The sequence below is a fragment of the Macaca mulatta genome, chromosome 4 (genome assembly GCF_049350105.2).
Source record: "Macaca mulatta isolate MMU2019108-1 chromosome 4, T2T-MMU8v2.0, whole genome shotgun sequence".
In the NCBI taxonomy this organism is placed as follows: domain Eukaryota; kingdom Metazoa; phylum Chordata; class Mammalia; order Primates; family Cercopithecidae; genus Macaca; species Macaca mulatta.
Genome location: NC_133409.1, coordinates 85,175,398 through 85,202,462, shown reverse-complemented (window position 1 = coordinate 85,202,462; position 27,065 = coordinate 85,175,398). Strand labels below are relative to the sequence as shown.

General features: G+C 33.1%; 1 protein-coding gene across 2 annotated transcripts in view; it reads right to left on the bottom strand.

Annotated features, from left to right (window-relative positions):
• Positions 1–27,065, bottom strand: part of ASCC3 (activating signal cointegrator 1 complex subunit 3) — a 372,277-nt gene that overhangs the window by 165,221 nt on the left and 179,991 nt on the right. For both annotated transcript variants that reach the window (XM_078001240.1, XM_015136988.3), the window contains one exon: positions 7,145–7,279. In XM_078001240.1, the coding sequence (XP_077857366.1) occupies positions 7,145–7,279 (135 nt within the window). The remainder of the gene's footprint in view (positions 1–7,144; positions 7,280–27,065) is intronic.

The following is a 27,065-nucleotide window of genomic DNA, read 5'->3' as shown; positions in this document are numbered from 1 at the left end:
CTAGATGATAAAGCCCATTGTGCTAATTAAAAGCATTCAGGCAAGATCTGAATGACGGAAATGAAGAGATAACTATCTATTGCTGTATTTTTCTGGCAAGCAAGATTTTGGAGACAGAAGGGTTGAAAGTTTTAACGGATGAACTATACATTCAAAATTTGGTTTTCTAGTGTGTTCATGAATGTTGGAAGGCATCTGTAGTAATAGCTGTGGCTTTTTAACTGCTAATCACCATCATGTAACTGGTTAAATTCAAGAGTTGTAGTAGTAGCCCTGAACTTCTACTCCTCTGATTTTACCAAATTTCCAGTAAGTACCTAATTTCTTATACAAATTCTTTTCTATTTAAAATGTACCTAGAATGGTTTCTGTTTCCTTTTACTAAATCATAAGTGATACATGTGTCTACTTCAATCCAATATAAACAGGTTGACAGCACTTTATTTATATTGATACCCATTGATCTATTAAAGTGACTGGTAACCAGCTTACACTGAGTAAATATTTGCTGAGTGACCATGATGAAAAACAGTTTAAGGCTCATGTGTATATAAACAAGTCACAATCACCCAGACCAGCCTAATCCCAATAACTAATTTCTATATGTTATTCTGTGTTAATTATGCATTTTAACTTGTGAGAAAGAAAGTGCCATTTGCTCTGTTTCATATCATATTCCTTGAAAGATGATCCTGGTTCCCATATAGGCTGTCCTGATTATTAATAGAAATAAGTTGGCATTCCAGAGAGAGGATCCTAATTAGAAAAAGATAAATCTTATCTAAAATTGCATTATTTTAATTCATTTGGCCATCTGTAAAGAGAAAAATTTAAAAAATGAAATCACAATATGAAATGTTTTTGATTTTAAATTTTATCATTACACATCTCTCTATCCCTAGGAATTTATAACATTATTTATTAATCTGATGTCTTTAGAGTGCTTCCGTTACTCAAGTATTCTCAAATGAGTGAAAAACAACATTCTAATTAACATACTTTTTCAAAACAGCATGATTCCTTAACAAGATGTATTAATTTATTGTAAGAAATGTATTCTATGCTTCTAAAATGCATCTTAAAGCACAGAAATGAAAATTGCTACAATCAAAATTTCCTTAAAAGTAATAAGAAACAAGGATAAAATTTCAATGCTATTTACTATGTTCTTTAAAAAGAGTCTCACTTATTCAAAGTGAATAATGTTAGACCATATATTAGACCACATTGAAATGAACACATTTGCCATGAAAATTTCCCTTGCTTGGAAGAAACTGAATCCTACTTTTCAGTACGTGAATTTTGGTCACACAATTTGACTCTTCAACAATCTTCAATAGCTTCTCACTGCTTATAAAGTCTAAAAGTCTAGGCATAGAATTTGAAGTCTTCCATTGTCTGACCATGTCTAGCCCTCCATGCACCTTACATTCTGGTGAATAGAGAACATTCTTATTCTCCAAATAAACCCAGAGTTTCCCTTTGCCCGTGTTCTCTTCTTCTCTCTTTGGAATGTCGTTTCCCTGTTGCTGCCTATTGAAATCTAAAATTACTGGCTTGAATTAATCTGCTTCTCTTTTACATTTCATCTGAACTGTTTAACCTTGGTGTATATTAACTTTTTCTTTTAATCTTTCCTTTGAAAAATTCCCAGGTTTAGAATTTCAAAGTTAAAAGGTCTGGAATAAGAGCCTTGGCTTGGCTTTTAAAATCTATTACCAATTTTTTTTTTTAAAGTATTGATCAATACCACAAAAAATCTCCTCAAATCATCTTCAGAATTGGGTACTATTATGTTTAGATTTTGATAATATATTGATGAATATATGTTACATAATTTTTTAAGAATTGTTTTTCATCAAAAGTTTGTTTACCCACTTTATTTCTTCTTTTTGCTTATTTTACTTCATGTTTTAAGTTATTAAATTTAACAAGTGTACATGTAAAGACGTAGATATTAACTAGTCTGTTGTTGCTGTTCCTAATATTTCTACCAACCTTATTGCTTTTTACAATTCAACATTATTTTTTATTGTTCCAAAGCATTAAATTTAATTTTTGTCACATCTATTATTGTTTAAAACTGTTGTCTTCTTCCTCTTCAAAGCGTATGGGTAAACATTTACAGAATTTCCACCATGTGTTAGGCAAGGTATATGTTACCTTATTTATTACAGAATTTTTCTTTTTTTTTTTTTTTGAGACAGAGTCTCCCTCTGTCACCCAGGTTGGAGTCTCAGTGGCATGATCTTGGCTCACTGCAACCTCTGCCTCCCAGGTTCAGGCGATTCTCCTGCCTCAGCCTTCCCAAGTAGTTGGGACTACAGATGCGTGCCACCATGAGTGGCATTTTTTGTATTTTTAGTAGAGACAGGGTTTCATCATGTTGCCAAGCTGATCTCAAACTCCTGACCTCAGGTGACCTGCCCATCTCAGCCTCCCAAAGTACTGGGATTACAGGTATGAGCCACCGCACCAGGCCACAAAAATCTTAAAATATAGGTACCATTGCCACTTTGTACGTGATGAAATGTGGCTTGAGGATGTTAAAAAGGCAGAGTGTGTGAATCAACATTAAAAAACAGGTTTGCTTAGATCAAAAGTTTATATTTTATATGAGGTTACCTCCCTTTGAAAATGGAAAAGTCATGCTTCCAAAAATGCGATTAAGCAAACAGTTGCATTTTTTTTTTTTTTACAATTTTGTTTCATTTTATTTAAATAATACTAATAAACTTTTGACACCCTATGTGGTGGTAACTGACAAAAAAATTATTATATTAGCCTCCAAGAGGAAAAGAGGTTGATAAGATATGGCAGGGAAAGAATAAACTCTGTGAAGATGACATTTTGTATATATTTAAAGTAAAAAAAAAGTAAGAGAAAGAGGGCTATTAACCATTTCTGCTACTAATAATCTGTTATGCTCTCTTTAGTTAACAGATACCTTCTATTCTAGGAAGAGATGATTCTTATTTTACTTGGCCATATTGACACCGAAGCTGCTCAAGCAAAAATAAAGCAAGCTGTAATAGTAAGCATCGATAACTAAATCAAATTGGCTTTGATTCCAGTTGCCATTGATTTAGGCAAAGGCTAAAGCTGAACTTATAAAAACAAGGAAATGATTGATAGAGCTACATAATAAAAAGTCAGAAAATTATACTTTAAAGCAGCTTGAGGGGACATATTACTATTGGATTCTTCCTATTGCTATAACTGTTCAACAGATATTTTCAATGACTACAGACACAAGGCTTATTACGTGACAGAAATTCTACCTAAAAGACAAACTCTTAACATCACTGATATATGTAAAAATATTGAACTCACATCAGGGCCATAAATCAGAAATATATGGTAAAGGGATGGGTGGGAATACTCAATCCAGTATGAGAACAGTTAAAGCCTGTTAAAAATTTATCCCTAACGGAAAAAATTGATTTGACTGAGATCTCAAGTAAAACAGAATCTGAAAATTCTAACTGAAGGATTCATTTAACTTAAAATTAAAATCACAATGGAAAACAATGGCTTAATAACGAAAACATATGCATCTTTAATTATATACTTACTTTTATAAACATACACTGCTGCTATTCCTTGAGGTTATGTTCTATTTTATAGAAAACAGTGGTTTCTTAAGACAGTCTTTGTGGGGGAGAGTATAAAAGTAGTAAGTGGTCACTATTATGCTTTTGCCATTTTGAAATTTAGTTATTAGTATATATATATTTTCTAAAAATAAATTTCTATGATAGGTAAAGTCTTATCATTGTTCAGTTTCCAAAATAATTTCATACATCATTCTGTTTCTCATAGTAAATAACTAGACTAGGTATTATTTACTCCATTATTATTCCATTTGATAGAAGAGAAAGTACATTTCAGAAATGCTTAGATGTTCAAGGCCATAAACCTTCTAGAGGTAAAATCACAACCAGACCTTTTTGTGAATGTGTTCTGTTGGTTTGGGCATCATTTGTATGTCCTGAGATATTCCTGTGTCCTGGGAGATCCCCAAGCTCCTTTTCTGAAGGTTAAACTACTCTTGGGAGACTTTCCTTTCCTTTCCCTACATTCTTGTTTCAGTGGACAAATCTGGAAATATAGGTAGTTTTTCCCCTGGGGGTGACTTTGATATTAAAGGTGAAAATTATATGAGAAGTCCTGAGGTGTAACTATTACTTACAGAGAGAAAAGAATCATTTCAGTTGCAGCTAAGGCATAGAAACAGCCTTATTACATGCACATGTGCGTACACACAAACACATACACAGAAAAGGAGGATTTTCTTAATGGAGTTTTGTTATTTATACAAATAAAAAATATATTGTATTAAATCAAACTGTAAAGAAGTGCTTTTAAATATCTTGGTAAGTCAGGAATTGAGGTGATTACATTAAACACTTGGGGTAAAGCATCACTGTGGCATGGTAGGCATTAAGTCATATAACAGGAGGCATGAGGCTAAATTTCTGTGTATGCTGGTTTTCTAGTTAAATTTTAATTAAATTTACCTTCTAATTAAATTTTAATGTTTGGGTTCTTAATTTCCCATTTTTCAAAAACATGGGAAATGTCTCCCACCATGATGATAATAGCTCCCTTGAAATTGCTAGACTGTTAACACCATTTAAGTTCAAAGGCACTTCAAGAAATATGAAGGAAGGTACCACTAGCACTAGACAAATACTCTTAAATTCTAGAGCTCTGAGAAAATATTGAGAAAGATGACCTTATCTTTTGGTACAATATGCACTGTGGAGGGTTTCACTCTTTAAAATCTCTCTTTAGGAGAAGTGAGGGATATAGTTAGGTTGAAGAAATGGAAATGTTCTTCTATTTTATTAAAAAAAACAAAAAAAAAGACTCCATGCCCTAAGGTCTTCAGAAAGTCCCAGATTGGACGTGATCTGTTTGCTTTGAACAAACAGGACACAGTACAGTGAAAATGGTGGACTTTGGAGTCAGACTGACTCAAATCATGGCTTCACTATTTAATATAAGATTCTCTGTGAAAATTATTTACTTTCTCAGTTTTCGTTTCCTTATCTGTAAAATGGGAATAAGAATCTTAAAGGACAGCACAATGGTGCAGGTCAGATGAGAAAATTAAAGTGAAACATCTATTGTAATGTCAGTCTTGGAGGAATAAAAGCTAAGAAAAAAAGTAATTCTGGGATACCTACTATCAGACAAATACTCTATGAAAGTCTGGGAATATAATGGTGAATAGGATAATGTTCTTAATAAATGTGTGTGCAATTCATTCTTCTTGGGAAAAAAAAGTCCAATAATAGTTGGATCAGGATAAAAATCAAGTATAATAAAAATATAAAAAAGCTATGATAAAAATGACTAGGGATTTTCAAATCTACCCAATTGTATCAAAACTTTCCATTTCTCTGTTATTTTTCTTCCAGCACAGTGATCTGTGAATTTGTGCTTGGTAACACTGCCTTAAATAAACATCATTTGAAAATGTCTCCATATAAATTACTGTAATATGCTCTAGAGTATTTCATACTATATTTGATTTACACATATACCATATCAAGGGATAATACCAGCAATATCATAGGTTATAAGGATTGAATGAGTTATATACAGTAATAAACACAATGCCCGACACTAGTGACCACTTAATAAATGTTAAGCATTACAATAACTACAATTAAATATAAACCTGCATTATTTAAATTAGCAATAGTTCTCCAAATTGAGATGGATAAAGAAACCAGAAATCCACAAGGTGGCTCTCAAGGTTTGGTTTTTAAACAGCATAGAGTTGTTTCGTATTTCCAAAGAAATGAAACAAGACTTATGAATACCAACTTGACTTTTCAAAGACTCTCATAAATTCATGATTAATAAATAACTGGAAGGACACAAAGCTGTATAATCTGTACAATAAATGTTATGTAACAGAAGTAAAAAAATATAGAAAATAAATAAATTTTCCATTTCTAAATTGAAAGAGAGTCTGATGTTCAAAACAACTGATATCAGCTTAAGATAGAATTTAAAATATCAATATAAAATGGTGAAATTTATAGTACAGTTGTAATTAAATATATTTTACTTGGATAATAAATATAAAAGGGCATAAGACAATGTCTGGCAGCTAGCAGCTGTTCGGTGACCAATCAGTTAAATCTTACATTTTATATATATATGAAAAATTTAAAGTTATCATTTTATGCCAACAGATTTTTTTTTTATTTCATAATTTATTTTCACAGTTTTAAAGCAGGAGTCAGCATACTTTTTCTGCAAAGAAACAGAAAGTAATTTATAGTAGCTATCACAACAACTCTATTCTTCTCCGGTAGTGCAAAAAAAGTCAGACAATAAATAAATTGGTATGTTTATGTTCTGATAAAACTTTAATTATAAAACAGGTAGACACCTTTGGCCCGAAGATGTCTTGATCTTGATCTAAATAATTACCTGATATAGTTAAATAAAATAAAATCTGATATAAATCTTAAGATACTACCAATACTCAAATTACCAGGAGGAGTGCTTCTTAAACTGTAATGTGTACAAAATCCCCTGAGGATCTAGTTAAAATGTAGATTCTGGTTTGGTGTGTCTGGGTTGGGGCCTAAAGGTCTCCCTTTTTAACAAGGATGCAGGTGATCCCAAGACCTTTTTGTCCTTTGAGCATATGTACACTGAATAACAAGGCAGCTGTTTACAAACTTTTTGGCTCAGAATTCTTTTACATTGCTTAAAAAAAAAAGCCTTAGTTATTTAGGTTATGTCTATCAATATTAACCTTAGAAATCAAAACTGAGAAATTTTTAAAAAGTATTAATTCTTTAGAAGTACAATAATAAACCCACTAGATGTTAACATAGGATATGAAATTTAACTGCATTTTATATTTTAACTATATTTTAAAGAGCAGGACTAAACACTTCAATTATAACCATATAGAAACGAATGATAAGTGTTATGTCATACAGTGAAACCTTTTAATAAAAGATTATTAAGTCAAGAAAAAAGTCAAGATTATAACATCATAAATCTGTAAAATTAACTTCTTGGAATTTCAGACTGTGGATCTTTCACATATAAAATACCTGGGATATGTGGCATGTTACCTGCTTTAGTTCTTGTCCTATTTGTTCCTTACCTGTTTTTCTGCAAGTACATAGTCATGTCCTTGGGTAGGAGAAAAGAAGGGAATATGGCCACAATTTTTTGCTCTTTCTATTAGAGACATAGCTGTTCTTACAGTGGCATTTCGAGCATGTACAAACACCATCACCTGAAAAGAAGGAAAGCTGTTTATTTACTATTCCAATTATTTAGATTATAGCTTAATAGTAGCCTGGATATCATTCCATATAAACAACTATTAATTTCTCAAAACAAAATCACAAATTTATGAATTCTCCAACATCTCCTTATTTTAGAATAAAGTGTATAAAGGAAAAAGGCAAGTTAAATAAAATTCAGCTTACCAGTTGATAGACATTTGTGGAGTCTATAAAATTTGGAGTTTAATTTGTATGTTTCTCTTTTGAATACATAATTTATTATCATAGTCACTTATTATAGAGACAGCATAAAAAATATTTGAGAGTTTTCTCACTGGAAGATTACTACATTCAGTGAAATTTCCAATTTCATAAAGGTGTTTCAAGAAATTGAAAACAATAAAGAAAACTCTTCCTTGGACAAAATCATGTCTAAGAACAATCACTTAAAATACAAAGGTTAGGGGACTGCTGGAGACAAAAATGCTTCTATAAAAGTACCTGGAATTCTCTGTGTGGCAAGCCTTCCTGTGGAATTATTCATGAAGTGACTGAGGATATCTGAATTACAGGGAAGGTATGTGTCTGAATGCTGTGTCAAGGAGAAGTGGGGAAAAAAATGCATCTTCAGGGATAGTCACCAGGCACGATGTGAATACAACTGAAGAGAATTAGGGAGTGTTTAGCAGCTTGCCTTTGCTGCTTGTCAGTACCTGCCTTCTTTCCTCTGTAAGTTTCTTCTCTGGCCTCTACCTTCCATCACAATCAGCTCAACCCCAGCATTCCCAAAGAGCCATTAGTATGATAAAAATTATTTTTTTCATATAGACTACTGCTCTTTTTCAATTTTATCTGGTGTGAATAAAAGCAACTTTACACAACTTTAACACTGTTAACAATCTGGAATATACAATCTGAAGATATTAAGTGTGGGTGCAGTAAACGACTTAAAGAAACGTTTCCCTAGCCCCTGCTTTCAACTAAACTCACATATCTAAATCTCTGGAATCACTAAAGTATTCTGCTTAGGCCTCAAGCAACTCGGAGGTTCTAATCTTTGACCCTCTTCTCAATATCTCCCCTATACTCCTCTGTTAATTACATTTTTCTGGAAGCTAAAACTTTCATGTTTTTTGCAGGCTACACATTTATGAGGATATTCAAAGATTGTATCTAGTCAGGGAATTGATAGGTTCATGTGAGCTGACCTAAGTAAAAGAAAAGATCATTTTGAGGGCTAACAAAAATGAAAAGCAAAATGAGGTTTGGGATTTGACCAGAAAGGAGATAGGGTGACACAAAGGTATCTATACCTCCATAGAGGTATCTCTATATTTAAACCATAATAACCTTATGTCTACAAACTTGTCAAGGTAAGTGTTCCACATATAAGATGCTTATTAAAATTCACAGTAAAATCTCAGATAACAATCATTCAAGAAACTGGAATTCTTAAATAACTAATATTATTTTAGGTACATTCAAAGTAAAGGAGAACAGATAATTTGGAGAAGATAAGAAGTTCCTCAAAATGAAACAAAACAAAAAAAAACCCAAAATGTTTACAGAAAAACAAAAAGCACTGCAAGTCATCAGGAGAAATTTAATCAGCTAATTACAGTTACCAAAGGCATAAACCTTGAGATTTCATACTTTATCAGAGCTTCAACTTATTTACTGATACTAACATGTTTTGAAAAGAAATATGATAATAAGACTATTTTAAGGCTGGGCATGGCAGCTCACACCTGTAATCCCAGCACTTTGGGAGGCCAAGGCGGGTGGATCACAAGGTCAAGAGATTGAGACCGTCGTGGCCAACATGGTAAAACCCCGTCTCTACTAAAAATACAAAAATTAGCTGGGCATGGTGGTGCGTGCCTGTAATCTCAGCTACTCAGGAGGCTGAGGCAGGAGAATCACTTGAACCCGGGAGGCGGAGGTTGCAGTGAGCCGGGATGATGCCACTGCACTCCAGCCTGGCAACAGAGCGAGACTGTCTCAAAAAAAAAAAAAAAAGAAAAGAAAAGAAAGAAAGAAAGAAAAAGAATATTTTAAAAAGACTACACTAATAGAATTTATTTCAGAAAGTTTTGCAGGTACTGGGACATTCTGTTTTCCTTATTTTTCAACTAAGGAAAACAAATCTCTTGATTTTTGATAGGCTCTCTAGGCTTTCATGGGTAAACATCTTTACTTCATAGGATGTTATGAACTGCCACATAGGTTCAAATTGTGATATTTTCATAATGACTGATATACACTATTTAATGCTAAGATAGAAAATTCTGTCCTGCTGAAGATTCATCAGTTTCAGAATTTGTCAAATTCTATCATTCTATCTCTTACAAATGGTAGGGACATTTCCACTGTAAGTTTCTTCTTAAAGAGCAAGGCAGATTTTTTTTTTCTCTTCTATAAAAATAAATTTTACCACCCAGAAAACCTCATTAACCCCCAAATTAAATTTTAAGAAAACTGAAATTAAAATGAAGTTATTTCTTATTTTGTTAATTCATTCGTCATTCATTCATTCATATGCTTCTGAACATGCATTAGCTAGTAAGTTCTAATAAAACTACCATGAAAATGAGAGACAAAGCCCCTGTCCTCATGGAGATGAGAATCTAGTATGTTGAATTAAATCAAAATATTTTTTACTTGATAAATATTTAGTAGGCATGTATGTGTAAAAAAGAGTTAAAAATAGAGATGAAAATAGACAAGATGTGGTCCCTTCTACGAAAAACCTGTATAATTTAAGGAGAAAGATAACATTGTACACATAACTTAGGCAGCTGAACCAAAGAGAAGATAACATGTGGATAACGTGGGAACCCTAAACATGGAGCTACTTGGTTTTCTTCATTCATCCATCCCAAGATACTTATGCAGTTCCTACTATGTGCCAAATACTGTACCAAGTGCTTAGTACAGCACCAGGGATACTATGATAACTACGTTGCAAAGATCTAAATGCATACGATACTGTTATGGGGAGAAAATTCTCTGATAATCATTCCTATCATTCCAAGGTTAAAGTTGCATAAAGGAGGCTACAGTAGTATTTGGAATATTTAATTTTGTTATTTTTAGTGTGTTAGCTTGAAGGAGTACATTCTCTTCTAAAGTTTCTCAGAGTGAGACCTAGGGACTACTACATCCAAATCACTGCTGCTGCTTATTAAAATAGATTTCTGGGTCCTCCTTTAAAGCCAGCTGAGTAAGGAAATCTAACGGAGTGATCTAGAAATTGAATTATTAACAACAACTGAAATGACCACAGCACTACTGTGTGAAATTGGTTAATAATTACTACCAACTTAATTTTCCCCTCTGAAGCTGAAAGAGGATTAAAAGGTAAAATAAAACCACGATTACAAAGATGTTTTAAGAATCCCCCTAATAATATCTTTATTTACCTATACATATGAAATATCAGGAAATTTTAAGGTATTTTATATAACCAATATAGCACCAACATTATTTCCCAGATGGGCCAGAGTTTTATAATGCTACCAGATTTCCATTCTCCATAATTCAAATGCCACATTATGTAAATCTTGTTGAATTAGCAGATATGGAGAACATAAGGGAAAATAAAATACGACCTAAATCTTCATTAATTATTTCAGTCTTACTTGTCAACTTTTCATTTTGCAAATTATTTTCTACTGCAGCCAAGAGAAATATTAGTTACAACTTAAAGTAACAATTTCTTTTTATTAAAGGATCCATCATGTCAGTGTTAAGTAAAATAATTTTTTTTTAAAATTAAAAATTTCATGTGTTGAAGCTCCAACTGAAGTCATTACAAGGTTTTGGGTCTCTATAAACACATCTGATTTTATGGTTTTCTAATTTGGTTAATTAACTTAAATACACTCATGAAAATTACAAGTAATAGGACAGCATTGTTTCATTTGACAGAAATAACTCCAAATTAATATTAGAAACACTTTTTGGTAACTGAGCAGCAGTTAAATTGGTGTGTGTCATTAAAATAAGAACAGAATAGTAAGATTAAGTCAATAATGATGGCGAATTTAGATTGTTTTATGAAACTGTTAATACTTTTATTTGAGTTTTTAGGTTATGCATTTAAAAGTATTTTATATACTTATTTTTCGTTTCAAAAGGCATTTTTCCTATTGTTTTATTTTTATTATGGAAAAGTTCACATAGAAACAAAAGTAGGCAGAATGTGGTCATAAACTGCAAAAGCCATTTATTTTTAAAATATATGATGGAAGCATGCCTGTACTTGGGGAAAAAAAGTAAGTAAATTTGAGTTCTGGTCCTGTTAGTTGACCTGTCAAAGAAAGTGTTCTTCACATGAGATACTGATTAAAATTAATAAAGGAGTAAAAGCTCAGAAAATAATGATTCAAAAAACTGGAATGCTTAAGTAACACACACTGTTTTAGGATGTATTCAAAGGAAAGATGGACATATTATTTGAAAAAGATTTGAAAATTCTTCTTTGGAGTACTGCTAAATATCAGTGTGAGTTAGAATAAATTATTTAACCTCTTCAATTCTTATTTCCCCCAGAACACACATAAAGAGTTACAATCTATCACAGGATTACTATAAGAATCAAAGGATTAATGTAAGGGAAAACGCTGTGTTTAGTAAAATGGTGGTTCTAAAATTTTAGAAAGCTTCAAAATCACCTGGCAGGCTTGTTAAAAACACAGATTGTTGCTCTTTCTCCCAATCCCCTTCCTGACTATATAGGTCTGGGGCAACCCACGAAACCGCATTTCTTTTTTTTTTTTTTTTTTTGAGACGGAGTCTCGCTCTGTCACCCAGGCTGGAGTGCAGTGGCCGGATCTCAGCTCACTGCAAGCTCCGCCTCAGTTTCTAAGGAGTTCAAAGATGCTAATATTCTTGTCTAGGAACTTTGAGAACCTGTGTCACAGCTGGTAAGTATTAGCACCATTATTAGGGGAATAAACATAAACAAAATTAATCTTGCCTAAAAGATTAAACGGACCAGTATGCAACTGTTATACACTGACCACCATGCACCTATTTTTTACTCATTTACATGCATATGTGCATGTGTGTATGTGTATTTAACACTACACAAAACAATTTAAAACACTTCTCCTTTAGCAACCTTTGTAAGGAGGTTGTGAAAGATGAACTAGGAATAAAAAAATCAGTAGGAATATTTAATGTGAAATCTTGAATCAAACCCTCTTTTCTTTTCTTTTTTTTTTTTTTTGAGATGTTGTCTCGCTCTGTCGCCCAGGCTGGAGTGCAGTGGCGACATCTCGGCTCACTGCAAGCTCCGCCTCCCGGGTTGACGCCATTCTCCTGCTTCAGCCTCCCAAGTAACTGGGACCACAGGCGCCCGCCACCACGCCCGGCTAATTTTTTTCCATTTTTAGTAGAGACAGGGTTTCACCGTGCTAGCCAGGATGGTCTCAATCTCCTGACCTCGTGATCCGCCTGCCTCGGCCTCCCAAAGTGCTGGGATTACAGGCGTGAGCCAACGCGCCCAGCCGAATCAAACCCTTTTTTCTAGGAATACTGCTAAGAAGTGAAACAATGGATGTATCTGAAAAAGACACAACAATATGGCAGATAGATGTCCCACAGAAAAACGTTGCTGAGAAATGATGTTTTACATTATGTGGCACATATGGCATTGGCTCTTGCAAAAAGCTGAGGCTTGGGGTAGGGAGGGTCATGTCCTGGCAGTTAAGGTTTTCATTCTAACCATCACAGTCACTTATCTGTTTTGCTCTCAGTTCTTCTCAACTTTCTTAACCCAGGCTCTTCAAGAGAATTAACCCCTAAAGACCTACATAAATATTGATTTTAAAGTGTGTGGTTCCCTGATCAGCAGCACCAGCAGCACCAGCAGCACCAGCAGCAGCAGCAGTGACCTTGAGTCAGAAACTGTGAGGGTGGGGCCCAGCCATCTGTTTTAACAAGCTCTCCAGGTTATTCTGATGCAAGTTAAAAATAGAAGAATCCTGTATTAAGGCATTCATTATAAGTTAAAAAATATATATTAGTTTTTCCTCTGTGCATTTACAATAGTTCTGGCAAATACCATCTTCTGAAGAAGTGGGAAAACAGTGTTATATGGTCTGAATGGGAATGCCACTACAGATATATTTCAGATACATTTATTTATATCCCATGACAGCATGTAGGCACAGAATAGTTTCTGCTGCTGTGATTACATTACCACATTTGTATTATCAGGTAGATACAATTTTAAAAGGTTTCATTGTGCATGCTGTAGATCCAAGAATCATCCATAGTTAGACACTACAAGTCACTACAGAGATTTTGTTTTAGATCACAGTGCTAGCCAGCTGAAGACACTCAAGTCATCTGACCATATTCTTACTCTTCTAGTACTTCCTCTATCAAATAACTTTCTATATTTAGTTATCTGACTTCTCAATAGTGAGCAAGGAGCCTGGCATACAGCAAATATTCAATGTGTCTTAAGTAAATATAAGACATTGAGCCCAAACACACAAGCCCATCACAGTTAATAATGGCAATTTCTGTTTTTTAAAAATAATTTTTGTCTTTCATGTATACTAAAAACATGGGGTGGTTGTGAGAAATGAGACAATATAAACAAAGCATTTACAATAGTGCGTGGTACATAGTAAGTGATCAATTAATGTTAGCAGTTGTTTATTAGAGTATAATTTTGCTTCTGATAAAATTTAATACACTGTATCAATTTTTTGATAGGGTAATATATTTACATAGTTCAAAATTAGAATTAGAAAGTATAAAAATGTACACAGTGTCTCTACCACCCTTCCCTCTAACCCAGTAGCCAGTATGTTTCTTGTGTGTCCTTTGAGAGTTTATGCACGTATTTAAACAACTACAAATACATAATTTTAATCCCTTTTCACTATATAGTAGTAGATTATACATACTATTCTTTCCTTTTTCACTGAACCATATTATATTGAAGATCTCACATCAGTATAGTTTTCTCATTTATATTTTACAGTTGCATAGTATTCCATTACATAGAAACACCAAAACTTATTTATAACTAGTGTTTGTTTGATGTATTTATGTTGTTTCCAATCTTTTGTTATTAAAAGCAATGTAATAAATAACTCTGTACACAAGTCATTTTACAAGTTTGTGAATATATCTGTTGGATACATTCATAGAAGTAGAATAGTGAAGTCAAAGTATGTAAGACTATTGAACTATGTCCCTATTCTGAATATAATCTGTTTAATTTTGGGACTTTACTCTTTTCTTATCAATTTGTTGGTCCTCTTTGTATATGAAAGATAGTACACTTTGCCTTTTTCTGTTTTGTGAATATTGTGTCCTAGTCTGTGCTTTATCTTTTGATTTTTACTTTTGATATCTCATTCAACACAGACATAGCTCATTTTTTTCTGTACTTAAATCTATCAGCATTTTTCTCTATGGCTTCTGGGAAATTCACAGACAAGAAAGTGCAAATAGTCATAAATATACAAAAGTATTTTTAACTTCACTAGCACTGTTGTGGCTCTGAAAGCCCAATGGTGGATGTAAACAGAGATGGATCCTGCTTGCTCGCTCTCTGTCTCTCTCTCTCTCTCTCTCTCTCTCTCTCTCACACACACACACACACACACACACACAGAGAGATGTCCATAATCTACTGCTAAGTGAAAAACTATCAAGTTGAAGAAAAATTTCCATAATATTATCCTGAGTGTGCTGTTATATTCTAAAGAGTATGTATGTGAATGTATATGTTTGAAAACAGAGATATAGACACCCTCCAAATTAGTTATCTCACAAAATGAAAATGGGATTTGGTGAGGGATGGGGAAACAGAATAAAAAAACATTTTTTCTTTGTATGTCTTGTATCATTTGTCTTACCAATGGAAGCAAGTCTGTAATAGTTTTTTGTTTGTTTGTTTCTGAGACGGAGTCTCGCTCTGTCGCCAGGCTGGAGTTCAGTGGTGCGATCTCGGCCCACTGCAACCTCCGCCTCCCAGGTTCAAGTGATTCTCCTGTCTCAGCCTCCTAAGTAGCTGGGACTACAGGTGCACACCACCACACCTGGCTAAATAGTTTTTATAATTAAATATCTAAATGATTTTGAACAGGAGAAATAATTGATAACAATGAGGCTATAATAATATATTCATAATATACTGTGGTAATAAGATAGTATATTTGCTATGGTTATTTTACTGCTATGGGTTTTATGGTAGAAAGCCTAAAAAAAACCACATATTTAACAATGCACTTAAAAGGGTGATGATGAAACCTGTGGTCTAAGTGGCGAATTTATATTTTAGTTTACCTGGAAAAGTTTTAGGAAGAAAACAGAGACATGACCTAGCAGAAGAAATCAACAGAAGTTCAAGGGGAAAGTATCCATATGTTCAAAGTTACAGAGAAGAGAGCAAATTCATGTGGTGGTCAATACAGACTTTTTATAGAAATGGACATGTGGACAAAAATAATACCACCTGAAAAGGTAAAACATAACCTCATAAAAAATGGTAAAGGAAATCATTCATTTCAAGGCTCAGAAAAAAAAAAACCACAAAAACAAACCTGATACTACTAAAAGAAATACCTGAAAAATTATTTTTATGTTAGAGAAGTATTTTAAACTTAACAGAGAAAGGTCATCATGGTTAAAACAATATTGATTTTAATAAAGGAATACATATCACATGGTCAAAAAATGTGGCTTGAAGTAGTATTTTTAAAAAGTACACAAACCATGGAAAAAACCTAAAGACAATCTTGGAATTGTAATTGATAATTTTAAAGTGGTGGAGTTATAAACATGAGCTCTTGATTCTTTTAGTAAAAAATGAAGATGAGCAGAAAAGCATTGATATCTATATCTGAGTAAACTGAGTTAGTATAAATATGTGAGATAGATCTTATGAAAAAATCTTAAACATTTTAAAATATAGTTTTGTGGCTACTGAATTACTTGAAAAGTTTATACATTTTTCATAAAATTTCATTTAAGAAATAAAAAAGAAACTCTCATACATACATGGAAGAGATGAACATTACTACTATGATTAAGTAGTTCTTCCTGGCTGCTTCCAGATACAAGTGCTGTGATGCCTTATCCTTTTGGGCATCTAAATAATTCAGATGCCTCTCACTTAAGTATTTATCACTGCCTATCTTTTATTTTTAACTATGTTTGTGCTTGACTTAGTTCCTCTGCTAGTCTGTGATTATCCAACAATTACGTGACAGGCACTGCAGACATACAATGGGCTCGCCTAACACTGGTCCCTGTACTTCTGGAGCTTGTATCTAATTATACGGTGAAGGATTGGAGTCTAGGAAGATCATGAACACAGAAGCCACCATTCATTACATGAACAACTATAAGAGGAAGTAACCAAAAATCAATAAATACAATAATCCAGAAATTAATTAGGATCCTCCCTCTCAAAGATGACAAAGTACTTGATTTTAAAGGTCATAACACTCTAAAGTTCTTCATTGTTGGCCCTTTGGGTGTTATCTCTCTGAACCCTTCCTGTTGTTTAAAACCCCCATGCATTTGTATATTCCTAGGATGTTACTCATGTTTTTCACTTAGTCCTCTTGCCAACTGCATTTGTGTAAATTCTATAAACCTGCAAAGCCCAGTTCCAGTGATCCTTCTCCCATCTCGCCAGGGAAAAGTAATCACTCCCATCACACTTTGTTCATACTTGCACCTTGTGTAATCACAAGCTTACATAGCTCACCCCAGTGTTAGGACTAATCATAAAAGACACCACTTATTGGGTCATACTATGTGCTAGGCCCATTACTAGGTACAATACACATGTTATCTTACTGTTAACCACAGCGAGATAGGTAATTGTATTAGTATTTTACAGAAGAGAAAACTAAAGCTCAGAGCATTTTAATAATTTGCCAGTCATTCAGAAGCAGAATAGGGAGTTCATCTCAGATTTGACATTTCAAAGCCTACTTTCTTTCCATCAAGTTATAGCTCTTCCTTGAATGCTGCCTGAAAGCAGAGCTTATATTTTGCTAATTTTGAGGTCTACATACCACCCTTCCTGCAATCATCCAATCAGTGGATGCTCAATAAATATTGCTGAAATTACAGTGTTAAAAATGGTCAGCTTTCACAAAGACCATTCATTTTTCAGCAGAGATTTGAATTTAAAAGTTTATAAATTACAATAGCTTAGTAGGCTGAGTTAATACTTTTCACTCACAACTTTATTAAAATATGAGGTAACAAGCAAACTTCCAATTACTCAACCAAATAATTTTCATGGATAGGTTTATTTAAATTTAACAGCAAACCTCTCATTGATATTTAATAAATAAAAGTTGCTGCTAAGTCTTTTGATACTGTTGTAGAAATACGTGTATGCATATTTTAGTGCTATTGGAAGGTGTAAAATTTGTGATTTAAAAAAGAAATGACTTATAAGCTATTCTGAAGATCAGCTTATAAGAAAAAATTCCGGACGTTGAGGTCAAAATTGGTTTCTAAATCTAAGCTACCTACATTAAAAATTAATCAAATGTATTCACCAAAATACAGTCTTCCCTTGGTGTCCGTGCGAGACTGGTTTCAGGACCCCCTGTGGATACCAATGCTTAAGACCCGTACATAAAATGGTGCAGTATTTGCATTTAACCTATGCACATCCTTCTGTATACTTTGTATCATGTCTTGATAATATCTAATACAACATAAATGCTTTTTAAATTGTTATTATACTGTATTGTTTAGGGGATAATGACAAGAAAAAAATTCTACGTGTCCAGTACAGATGCAACCATTCTTTTTTTCCTCAAATATTTTCCATGTGAAGTTGCTTAATCCACAAATGTAGAACCCACGGATATGGAGGGCCACCTGTAATGTACTACTGAACAGGAATAAAGAAAGCATCCTTACTTTGGGTAAAGGTAAAAAAAATGACACTACTACATTTGGATTACATCAATAAAACTATCATTTACTAAAAATAAGGCTAAAATGATAAATGTTAAAATCCTCTATTAATCATGAGTGTATCAATTCGCATTTAACAACCAGCACTTATTATTAGATATTCTTGGCAACCAATAAAATTACTAAAGTGCATGTTTTTTCTTTAAAGACATAGCCAAACATTTATTAGATACACCATGAAAATATAAACTACCTCAAATAGGGTTAATTTATGCTGCCCTAGCTATATAAGACTGTATAATTCACTGACTAGTCTTCATTCATGAAGTTATGTAAATAAGCCAAGGAAAGTAATCCACAATAGAGAGATGTGTTTCCGCAGCTCCAAGCTATGTGATTAGATCTACACTTGGCAGTTCGGAGCCAGTTCAGGACTCTCATGCAGCTCTTCTCAAGAAACCCAAGCTTTTAAGTGATAAATAGATTCAGGTTATTATTACTGAATTATATATAGAATACTACTCTGAATGTGAAACATTCCTTATCAATTTCACTTAAAAATCATCTTAATATTCATCAGCTTTTATGTTTGAGTTGTGGAGAGCTTTAATTGCTATATTTTATTAAAAGAAATCAATAATACTTTACATCTCCTAAAATCTAAAAGATACCTGTTATTAAAAAGTATAATTTAAAAAACCAGACGACTAAGTGTACATTATGTACCATGACAGCAAAAATACAAATAGTCATATTTCTAAGTCAACTATAAAAAATATTATCTTACAATCAATAGCAAGACATTATACAATATATTTAGAAACATAAGACATATTTCAGCAGTCTCTGAAATACTAGGACCCCAGAAAATAGAACAAAAAGTATAGTTTATTAAGTATAAAATTTTAAAACAGTAAATGTTTTGAATGCATTTCTCTTTTACTGTAAATTTTTTCTCTAATTAAAACAATGTTTTCTTAAGCATATGTATTTTTTGGAGGTAATATAATTTATGTTATCCAACTGATGCTGAAATAAATTTTCTATACATTCTTAATATGCATTCAATTAATCTGAGATATGAATTCATTTTTGCAACTTATATTTATAAACATAAATAACAATACTATAATGCTACAAATGTGTATTTTATACCTTAATATTTTCTTGAACATAGACTATGTTATAATTTTTATTTGGCATTTATAACACACAAAAGAAAATAAACATAATCATACATATTAATTTTACTTGCTCATAATTACTTATACAAATTTAATGAAAATCAATTTTTTGTTTTAGAAAAATTGGTTAGCAATCTAGACTAACTTACCAAATTCTTACCTGATGCCAGACTAATCTACATAACATATAGACTTGTGCTGAATATCAGCAGTGTTTAAGAGTCAAGCAGACCTATGTTCAAATCATAGCTCAGCATTTATATACTAGGCAAACTTGGGCAAGTTCACCTGCACTTCAATTTTTTATCTGTAAGATGGAGATAACAGTATCTACCTTACAAGGGTGCTGTGGGAACAACAAATAGTAATTACAAAGTATAGGAAGAAACCTAGCACATGGAGGTGATCCATTTGGTAGGACAAGGTTTAGTTGTTTTACAGAAGTTTTTCTAACATTCACCCAAGATTTATTTGTTGAACTTCCCATTCACTGGGACCAAGACCAATACTGATCTCTCTGTGGCAAGAGGAAAACAAAACTGCACTTCTTTCTACATATAACAATTCGTCAAATATTTGGAAACTGCTATCAGATCTCCAGTACGACTTTATCTTTCTTGAACTAAACATCACCAGTTCTCAATGCTGTTTTTCATAAATTATGGTTTTTCATGGTTTAACACTAGATGAATTATATGTACTTCATGTTTCTTCAATACTAAAAAGTATACATTCAAGCAAGATAATTGCTGAAGAAATTTTTAAAAAAATTTATAAATGCTTCATGTCTAAAGTGTTCTTAGCTTGATTATACAGTTTAATATGATATTTTCAAAAATATATGAACTTGAACATCAACTCCAGTTAGAAACTTGAAAAAAATTTTAGTAACTTAAAATTACCATGAAACTACAGATCTTTCACCCACACTATTGAAAATTTCCTTAGGCCTCAGATTTTCTAGTTGGAATTTTTAAAATTTTTCTTTTTTTTTTTTTCTTTTGTTCCAATTGGAATTTATAAACATATTCTCTGAATTGTTTTCTCTGTTTAGGGCATTAAGTGGTTAAATGAAGATGTCAGTTTTGTGGTGGGAAAAAACTTTGAAATGGAAGTGAAGAAGCCAAGGTTCTAGTCTCAATTCCAAAGCATACGCATATCTCACTTTGGGCATAGTATTTGGCTTAATTTTCTCATCTGTAAATAAGTTGGACTAAGTGAACTTGACGATGCTCTAGAAAATTTAATGACAAAATCAGCATAATGATGATCTATTAAATACCATCTTTGAAATACTTTTTTTATAAAATAAAATTACTAGGGATCTGATCAGAAGATGTTAAAAATATTATTTAATAAATATAACCTACAATTTAGGAAAAAATTAGAATATTATCCATTTTAACTTTTAAGTAAGTAATATAACTCAACAGTATTTTTGGCAATGATTCAAACTATAAAGACAATATTTACATCATGATATGAATTTAAGATACATATATATGATGATTATAGAGTATATCTTCTTTATATCATATTTTATGGTAAGTTTTTGATACACTCATAACTGTTATTTATATTAAAAGCATTTAAATTGAAAACTTGATTTTGTTACGGGTTTTTACATAAAAAGCATTTAGCCAAACCAACAAACTGAGGTGTGCAAGTTTTGGTCTGTATAGTGAATATAGTATGAATTGTGAGAATCTTTATATACAAGGAGTTCACAATTAGAGAGAAAAAGTAACAAAACTGAGGGTGGAAAAGCTGTCAAAAAAAAAAGCTTTCAAGCTCAGTGCTGGTTTGTAGAGTTGGTGCAGCGTTTTCAGTTACAGGTCTGTCTTATTATATATGCAAATAATTGACTTTACACCAGATTTGAGAAAATGGAGGAATCACAGTTGTTCAATGACTAAAAGATATTATGTTTGAAACCATATAGTGCACCTAATCAGTATTCACTCAGTATAGACAATCAGTGTTCAAGCTGGGATTTTAGGACCAAAAGGGAAAACTGCTGATTTGCTTGGTCCAATGCATACATGACAAAGTAGATGACCAAATCCATTTCTGTAACAAAAATGAAACTGATACTCCATATGTGAAATATGTCTACTAACACCACAGAACAGAAATTACTGATTTTTATGTAAATTATGAAAAACTAATGCTGTAAGGAAGCAGTTAAAAATTTTTTTAAGCTGTAGAATTTGTTCTTCCAACAAACTCTTGTAGCAGCTCAATATATTAAAATAAATAAATAAATAAATAAAAGATTAAAGCAACCAAAGTATATCTGAGAGAAACCCACATCTCCTTTCTCACTTCCAAATAGCACACTTCTCCCTACTCCTAACCTCATGACAGCAATTCCTGTGACACCTCAGAGCACCTTGAAGCAGTCTAAATATTATAGGTATAGGAAGAAATCTTCTAGTGGAAAGGGACTGCTGAAAATTATATTTGTTCTTGGATAAAAGTTTGAAAATTCTAAAATCTCATCATCCCTTTCATTTTCCTGAATAATATTTTTGGGAAAAAAATTTGGGTAAAAATACTCATTTAAAAATAAAACAGGCTAGGTAGGTGGCTCATGCCTTTAATCCCAGCACTTTGGGAGGCCTAGGCTGGAGGGTCACTTGAGGCCAGGAGTTTGAGACTAGCGTGGGTATCAAAAGGAGACCCCACTCTCTAGTATAAATTAAAAAAAAAAAAAACCTGGGCACAGTGGTACATGCCTGTGGTGCCAGACACTTGGGAGGCTGAGATGGGAAGCGGCTTGAAGCTCAGGAGTTTGAGGCAGCAGTGAGCTCTGATCATACCACTACACTCTAGCCTACGTGACAGAGGAAGGCTCAATCTCAATCAATCAAAAATAAAACAGATTCATTGTTTCTAAAGAGTTTATAAAACCATTCCCTACTAAAGGGATGAGGTTTGTTTGCAGAAACAGTTAACTCCAAGTCTGAGAAGTGGAAGGTACAAAATTAGATCTTAGAAGATCCTATTGTGCAAAATGGGAAAAACCAGAAGCTAGCATGAAGGGGCTTCCACTGGTCAAATTTGGGTCAATATTATTTTCAAAGTAAATAGTATAGTGATAGACTGTACCACTTTCAAGATATCGACAGAGATGTAAATTATCAAAGTCCACAGAGATATAAATTAATAAATAGGAGAAAGGAAGTTAGTCCATATGTATAGTGGGATGAAGGAAATGATGAAGTGAGAAAATCATCAAAAGATGCTAAAATGAATGGGTAAAAGTTTGATGAGGGGCACTATATATTTAGTCACAAAAGTATCTCCTCCCTTTTTAGAAACAAAGGGGAAAACAATAACTTTATATGGAGAAACTTAGAGGAAACAACCTTTAACAAGTGATAAAAATGAATGTCAGCAATGCTGGACAAATCCAGTAACATTTACTACCTGGTGTGAAGTAGTACAACATAACATCACTTCTGTTGTACTATTGTTACAAAACCAATAGGGCTTAATCATGAAGGAACTTTAGACAAACTCAAATTGGGAGTCATTTTACAAAATAATTGATATATGCTCTTTGAAAAATGTCAAAGTCAAATCCAGTAAGACAAAATAAGGTCAAAGAACTGTTCTAAATTAAAGGAAACTAAACGGACATGATAAATTAATGCAATATGCAATCTTGGACAGGGATCTTGAACCAGAAAAAAAATTATCTACAAAAGACATTATTATTATTCATTATTAATACAGATGCAAAAATCATCAACAAAATACTAGCAAGTTTAGTAGACCCTGTGTGTCCCTTCCAGACACCTTGGGTTTTGTTGGAAGATAATCCTCCCTTAAATTTCTGGTGTTCCTACACATCCAGGGCCTGCTGAGTAACAGAAACTAAAGTGCTAAACAGACAGAGAATGTCTTCACTTCCCCAGAGCCATTTTCTCCAATTCAAAGGGTTAAAAAAAGCATAGAGACTCCTTTCTTATCTCCCAAGGAGTCAACTGCTTACATTCCAGGATATAGGCCTTCCTTTCCTTCCTTAAGGGAGTCTGTGAAAGGTCCATAGTAAAAGATAAGGTCCCTGCATGGCCAATTGGTCTACTTTTTTTTCTCTCCTCTCTTTCTCTCTCCAGAGGAGAAGATGAGCAGATGTGCCCATAGCTCCTATACAAGCTCAGAGTTTCATAATTTTGGAGTACCTCTCCTGTGGTGCAACCCACGTACATGCAGTAGCTGGCTCTTGCCATGTAGATAGATCAGCAAGGAGGTGAAACACGGTCTGTACCCTGACAAAGGTGTCAAAGTTAGCCTATGGCAGGCTACCTTTTAGCATGCAGGTAGGGCAACATCTTAGACACTTCATAGTTTCAAATTTATTTAACAGGTCTCTCTGACTGTATTTCTGGAGCAGTTACTAATTTAAATGCTGTGCTATTTAGAAATGCCCACTTTATTTGTCTTAGATAGCTACAGTACTGTAGATGATAGCTATACTTCTCATCTACTCATTTGTAAAACAAAGAAGAAATGAGATGAGATCTAAGACTATTATTATCTTTAAAACAGAACCTTATTTTACAATATTAAATATAGACACATGATTTCTTTCTTCCCACCCCCTCTCACTTAAATATGCTACTATGGATATAGACCAATGGAACAGAACACAGCCCTCAGAAATAATACTACACATCTACAACCATCTGATCTTTGACAAACTTGACAAAAACAAGACATGGGGAAAGGATTACCTATTTAATAAATGGGGCTGGGAAAACTGGTTAGCCATATGTAGAAAGCTGAAACTGGATCCTTTCCTTACAACTTATACAAAAATTAATTCAAGATGGATTAGAGACTTAAACGTTAGACCTAAAACCATAAAAACCCTCGAAGAAAACCTAGGCAATACCATTCAGGACATAGGCATGGGCAAGGACTTCATGTCTAAAACGCCAAAAGCAATGACAACAAAAGCCAAAATTGACAAATGGGATCTAACTAAACTAAAGAGCTTCTGCACAGCAAAAGAAACTACCATCAGAGTGAACAGGCAACCTACAGAATGGGAGAAAATTTTTGCAATCTACTCATCTGACAAAGGGTTAATATCCAGAACCTACAAAGAACTCAAACAAATTTACAAGAAAAAAACAACGCCATCAAAAAGTGGGCAAAGGATACGAACAGACACTTCTTAAAAGAAGACATTCATACAGCCAACAGACACATGAAAAAATGCTCGTCATCACTGGCCATCAGAGAAATGCAAATCAAAACCATAATGAGATACCATCTCACACCAGTTAGAATGGCGATCATTAAAAAGTCAGGAAACAACAGGTGCTGGAGAGGATGTGGAGAAATAGGAACACTTTTACACTGTTGGTGGGACTGTAAACTAGTTCAACCATTGTGGAAGACAGTGTGGCGATTCCTCAACGATCTAGAACTAGAAATACCATTTGACCCAGTCATCCCATTACTGGGTATACACCCAAAAGATTATAAATCATGCTGCCATAAAGACACATGCACACGTATGTTTATTGCGGCACTATTCACAATAGCAAAGACTTGGAATCAACCCAAATGTCCATCAATGACAAACTGGATTAAGAAAATGTGGCACATATACACCATGGAATACTAGGCAGTCATAAAAAAGGATGAGTTCCTGACCTTTGTAGGGACATGGATGCAGCTGGAAACCATCATTCTCAGCAAACTATTGCAAGGACAAAAAACCAAACACTGCATGTTCTCACTCATGGGTGGGAATTGAACAATAAGAACACTTGGACACAGGAAGGGGAACATCACACACCAGGGCCTGTTGTGGGGTGGCGGGAGCAGGGAGGGATAGCATTAGGAGATATACCTAATATAAATGACGAGTTAATGGGTGCAACACACCAACATGGCACATGTATACATATATAACAAACCTGCACATTGTGCACATGTACCCTAGAACTTAAAGTATAATAAAAAAGAAAAAAAAAATGCTACTATGAAAACAAACAAAAAATTGATAAAAACGATAGCTACAGATAAAGACAGGACAAATTTATAATGGTTAATCATATTTGAATGTTGTTCTCCTTTTTTCACATTGAGAAAATACATGGATAATTGTATCAGATTTCCTTGGCATATAAAATTTCATATTCAGCTTTAATAAAAAATACTATCTATTCAATTTTATCAAATGATTTATCTAAAAATGTAGTCAACAAATGCTTATGGTAGCAACCTAACTTATTAACTATATTTACCAATGGCTTAAGTCCAAATATCAGGTGGAAAGCAGCTAATAAGGAGATTCAATACATCATTCTCTAGAATGAAATAAATAGCTGTCATAAAAACTTCTAATAATATAATGTAAAATACTCCCAATGGATGTTTAGAGAATTTTCTACAACTTTATAAAGACAGAAAAATGATTGCAAGCAGTCAAACATTACTTTAGCATGACCAAAGTCTATATTTAAACAGCAATAAAAATAATTCAAATAAATAGTATAAAACAAACATATAGAAATTAGGTTTCATTTTTACCAAAATAAATAAAAATAACAAAAGTGTAATGTATTTGACAGAAGTGAATCTTTTAAAATAGACTCAAAGGTCCTTTTATATTATTTAATTTGACAATTATACATGTGTATATATATATTAAATTACACATATATGCACACTGTAATATGATATTGTAATCACAAAATCACATAAATTGCCAAATAATCTAATGCATTCAACTCTTAAACCAGAACTATCTTTACTTTTATGTAGCAAGTCAGAAAACATGCATTTACGCATTGGCTACATGCACATAAAGCACATATATGCAGGGCCCAATAGCAATATTTGCTTTCATGCAAGACATTCCGCAGGTGTGAAACAAAACAAACTAAGATAAAAATTACAAAGTGCTATGGTAAAAAAAAAAGTACCTAATTAACAAGGCAAAGCAACTAGTATTATCTTCACATTTTGCTGCTTGAGAGATAAAGACGGATAAAGAGGGGAATCAAAGAATACTTAAAGAATGAAGAAATGGATGGAAAAGTTGGTAACTTCTATAAGCAATTTATACTCACGAGACACATAAAAAAAGAGATAATGCTAATACATAATAGAGGCAAAGACTTGAAGTGAATGAAACATTAGCTTCACTGTCCTGGTTTAAATCTGGTTTTATGTAAGTTCCTTGATGTCCAACAATGTAACTATACACACACACACACACACACACACACACACATATATATATAAATTTCAAGAAAATAAACAAAACTACTTGTTTTGCTTCCAATTATTTCCAAGATTATGCACAGCATTTTCTTTTGATATTTTGGGTAAAACTTAAAATGGGAAGATAAGAATGAAAAAAGAACACTGTACGCTTACATACCTAGGATATCCAATACCCATCAATACGACAATTGGAACTGAGGTGGCCAAGAGGTAAAAAGAAATATTGTTTGGCATCAGCAGAAAGGCTGGTAATCTATAATTATTAGTCAGTTTTTAAAGGTGATTTCTTAGAAACAGAAATGTCTACTAACAACTTGTAAACAATGAGGAAAGAGAAAATATGACACACATCTAAACAAAGGCTGATGTTCAGCATTAATACAAGGTTGAAGAAGACGTTTTTCTCTTTAATATCACAAAGCTTTTTATTACTTAA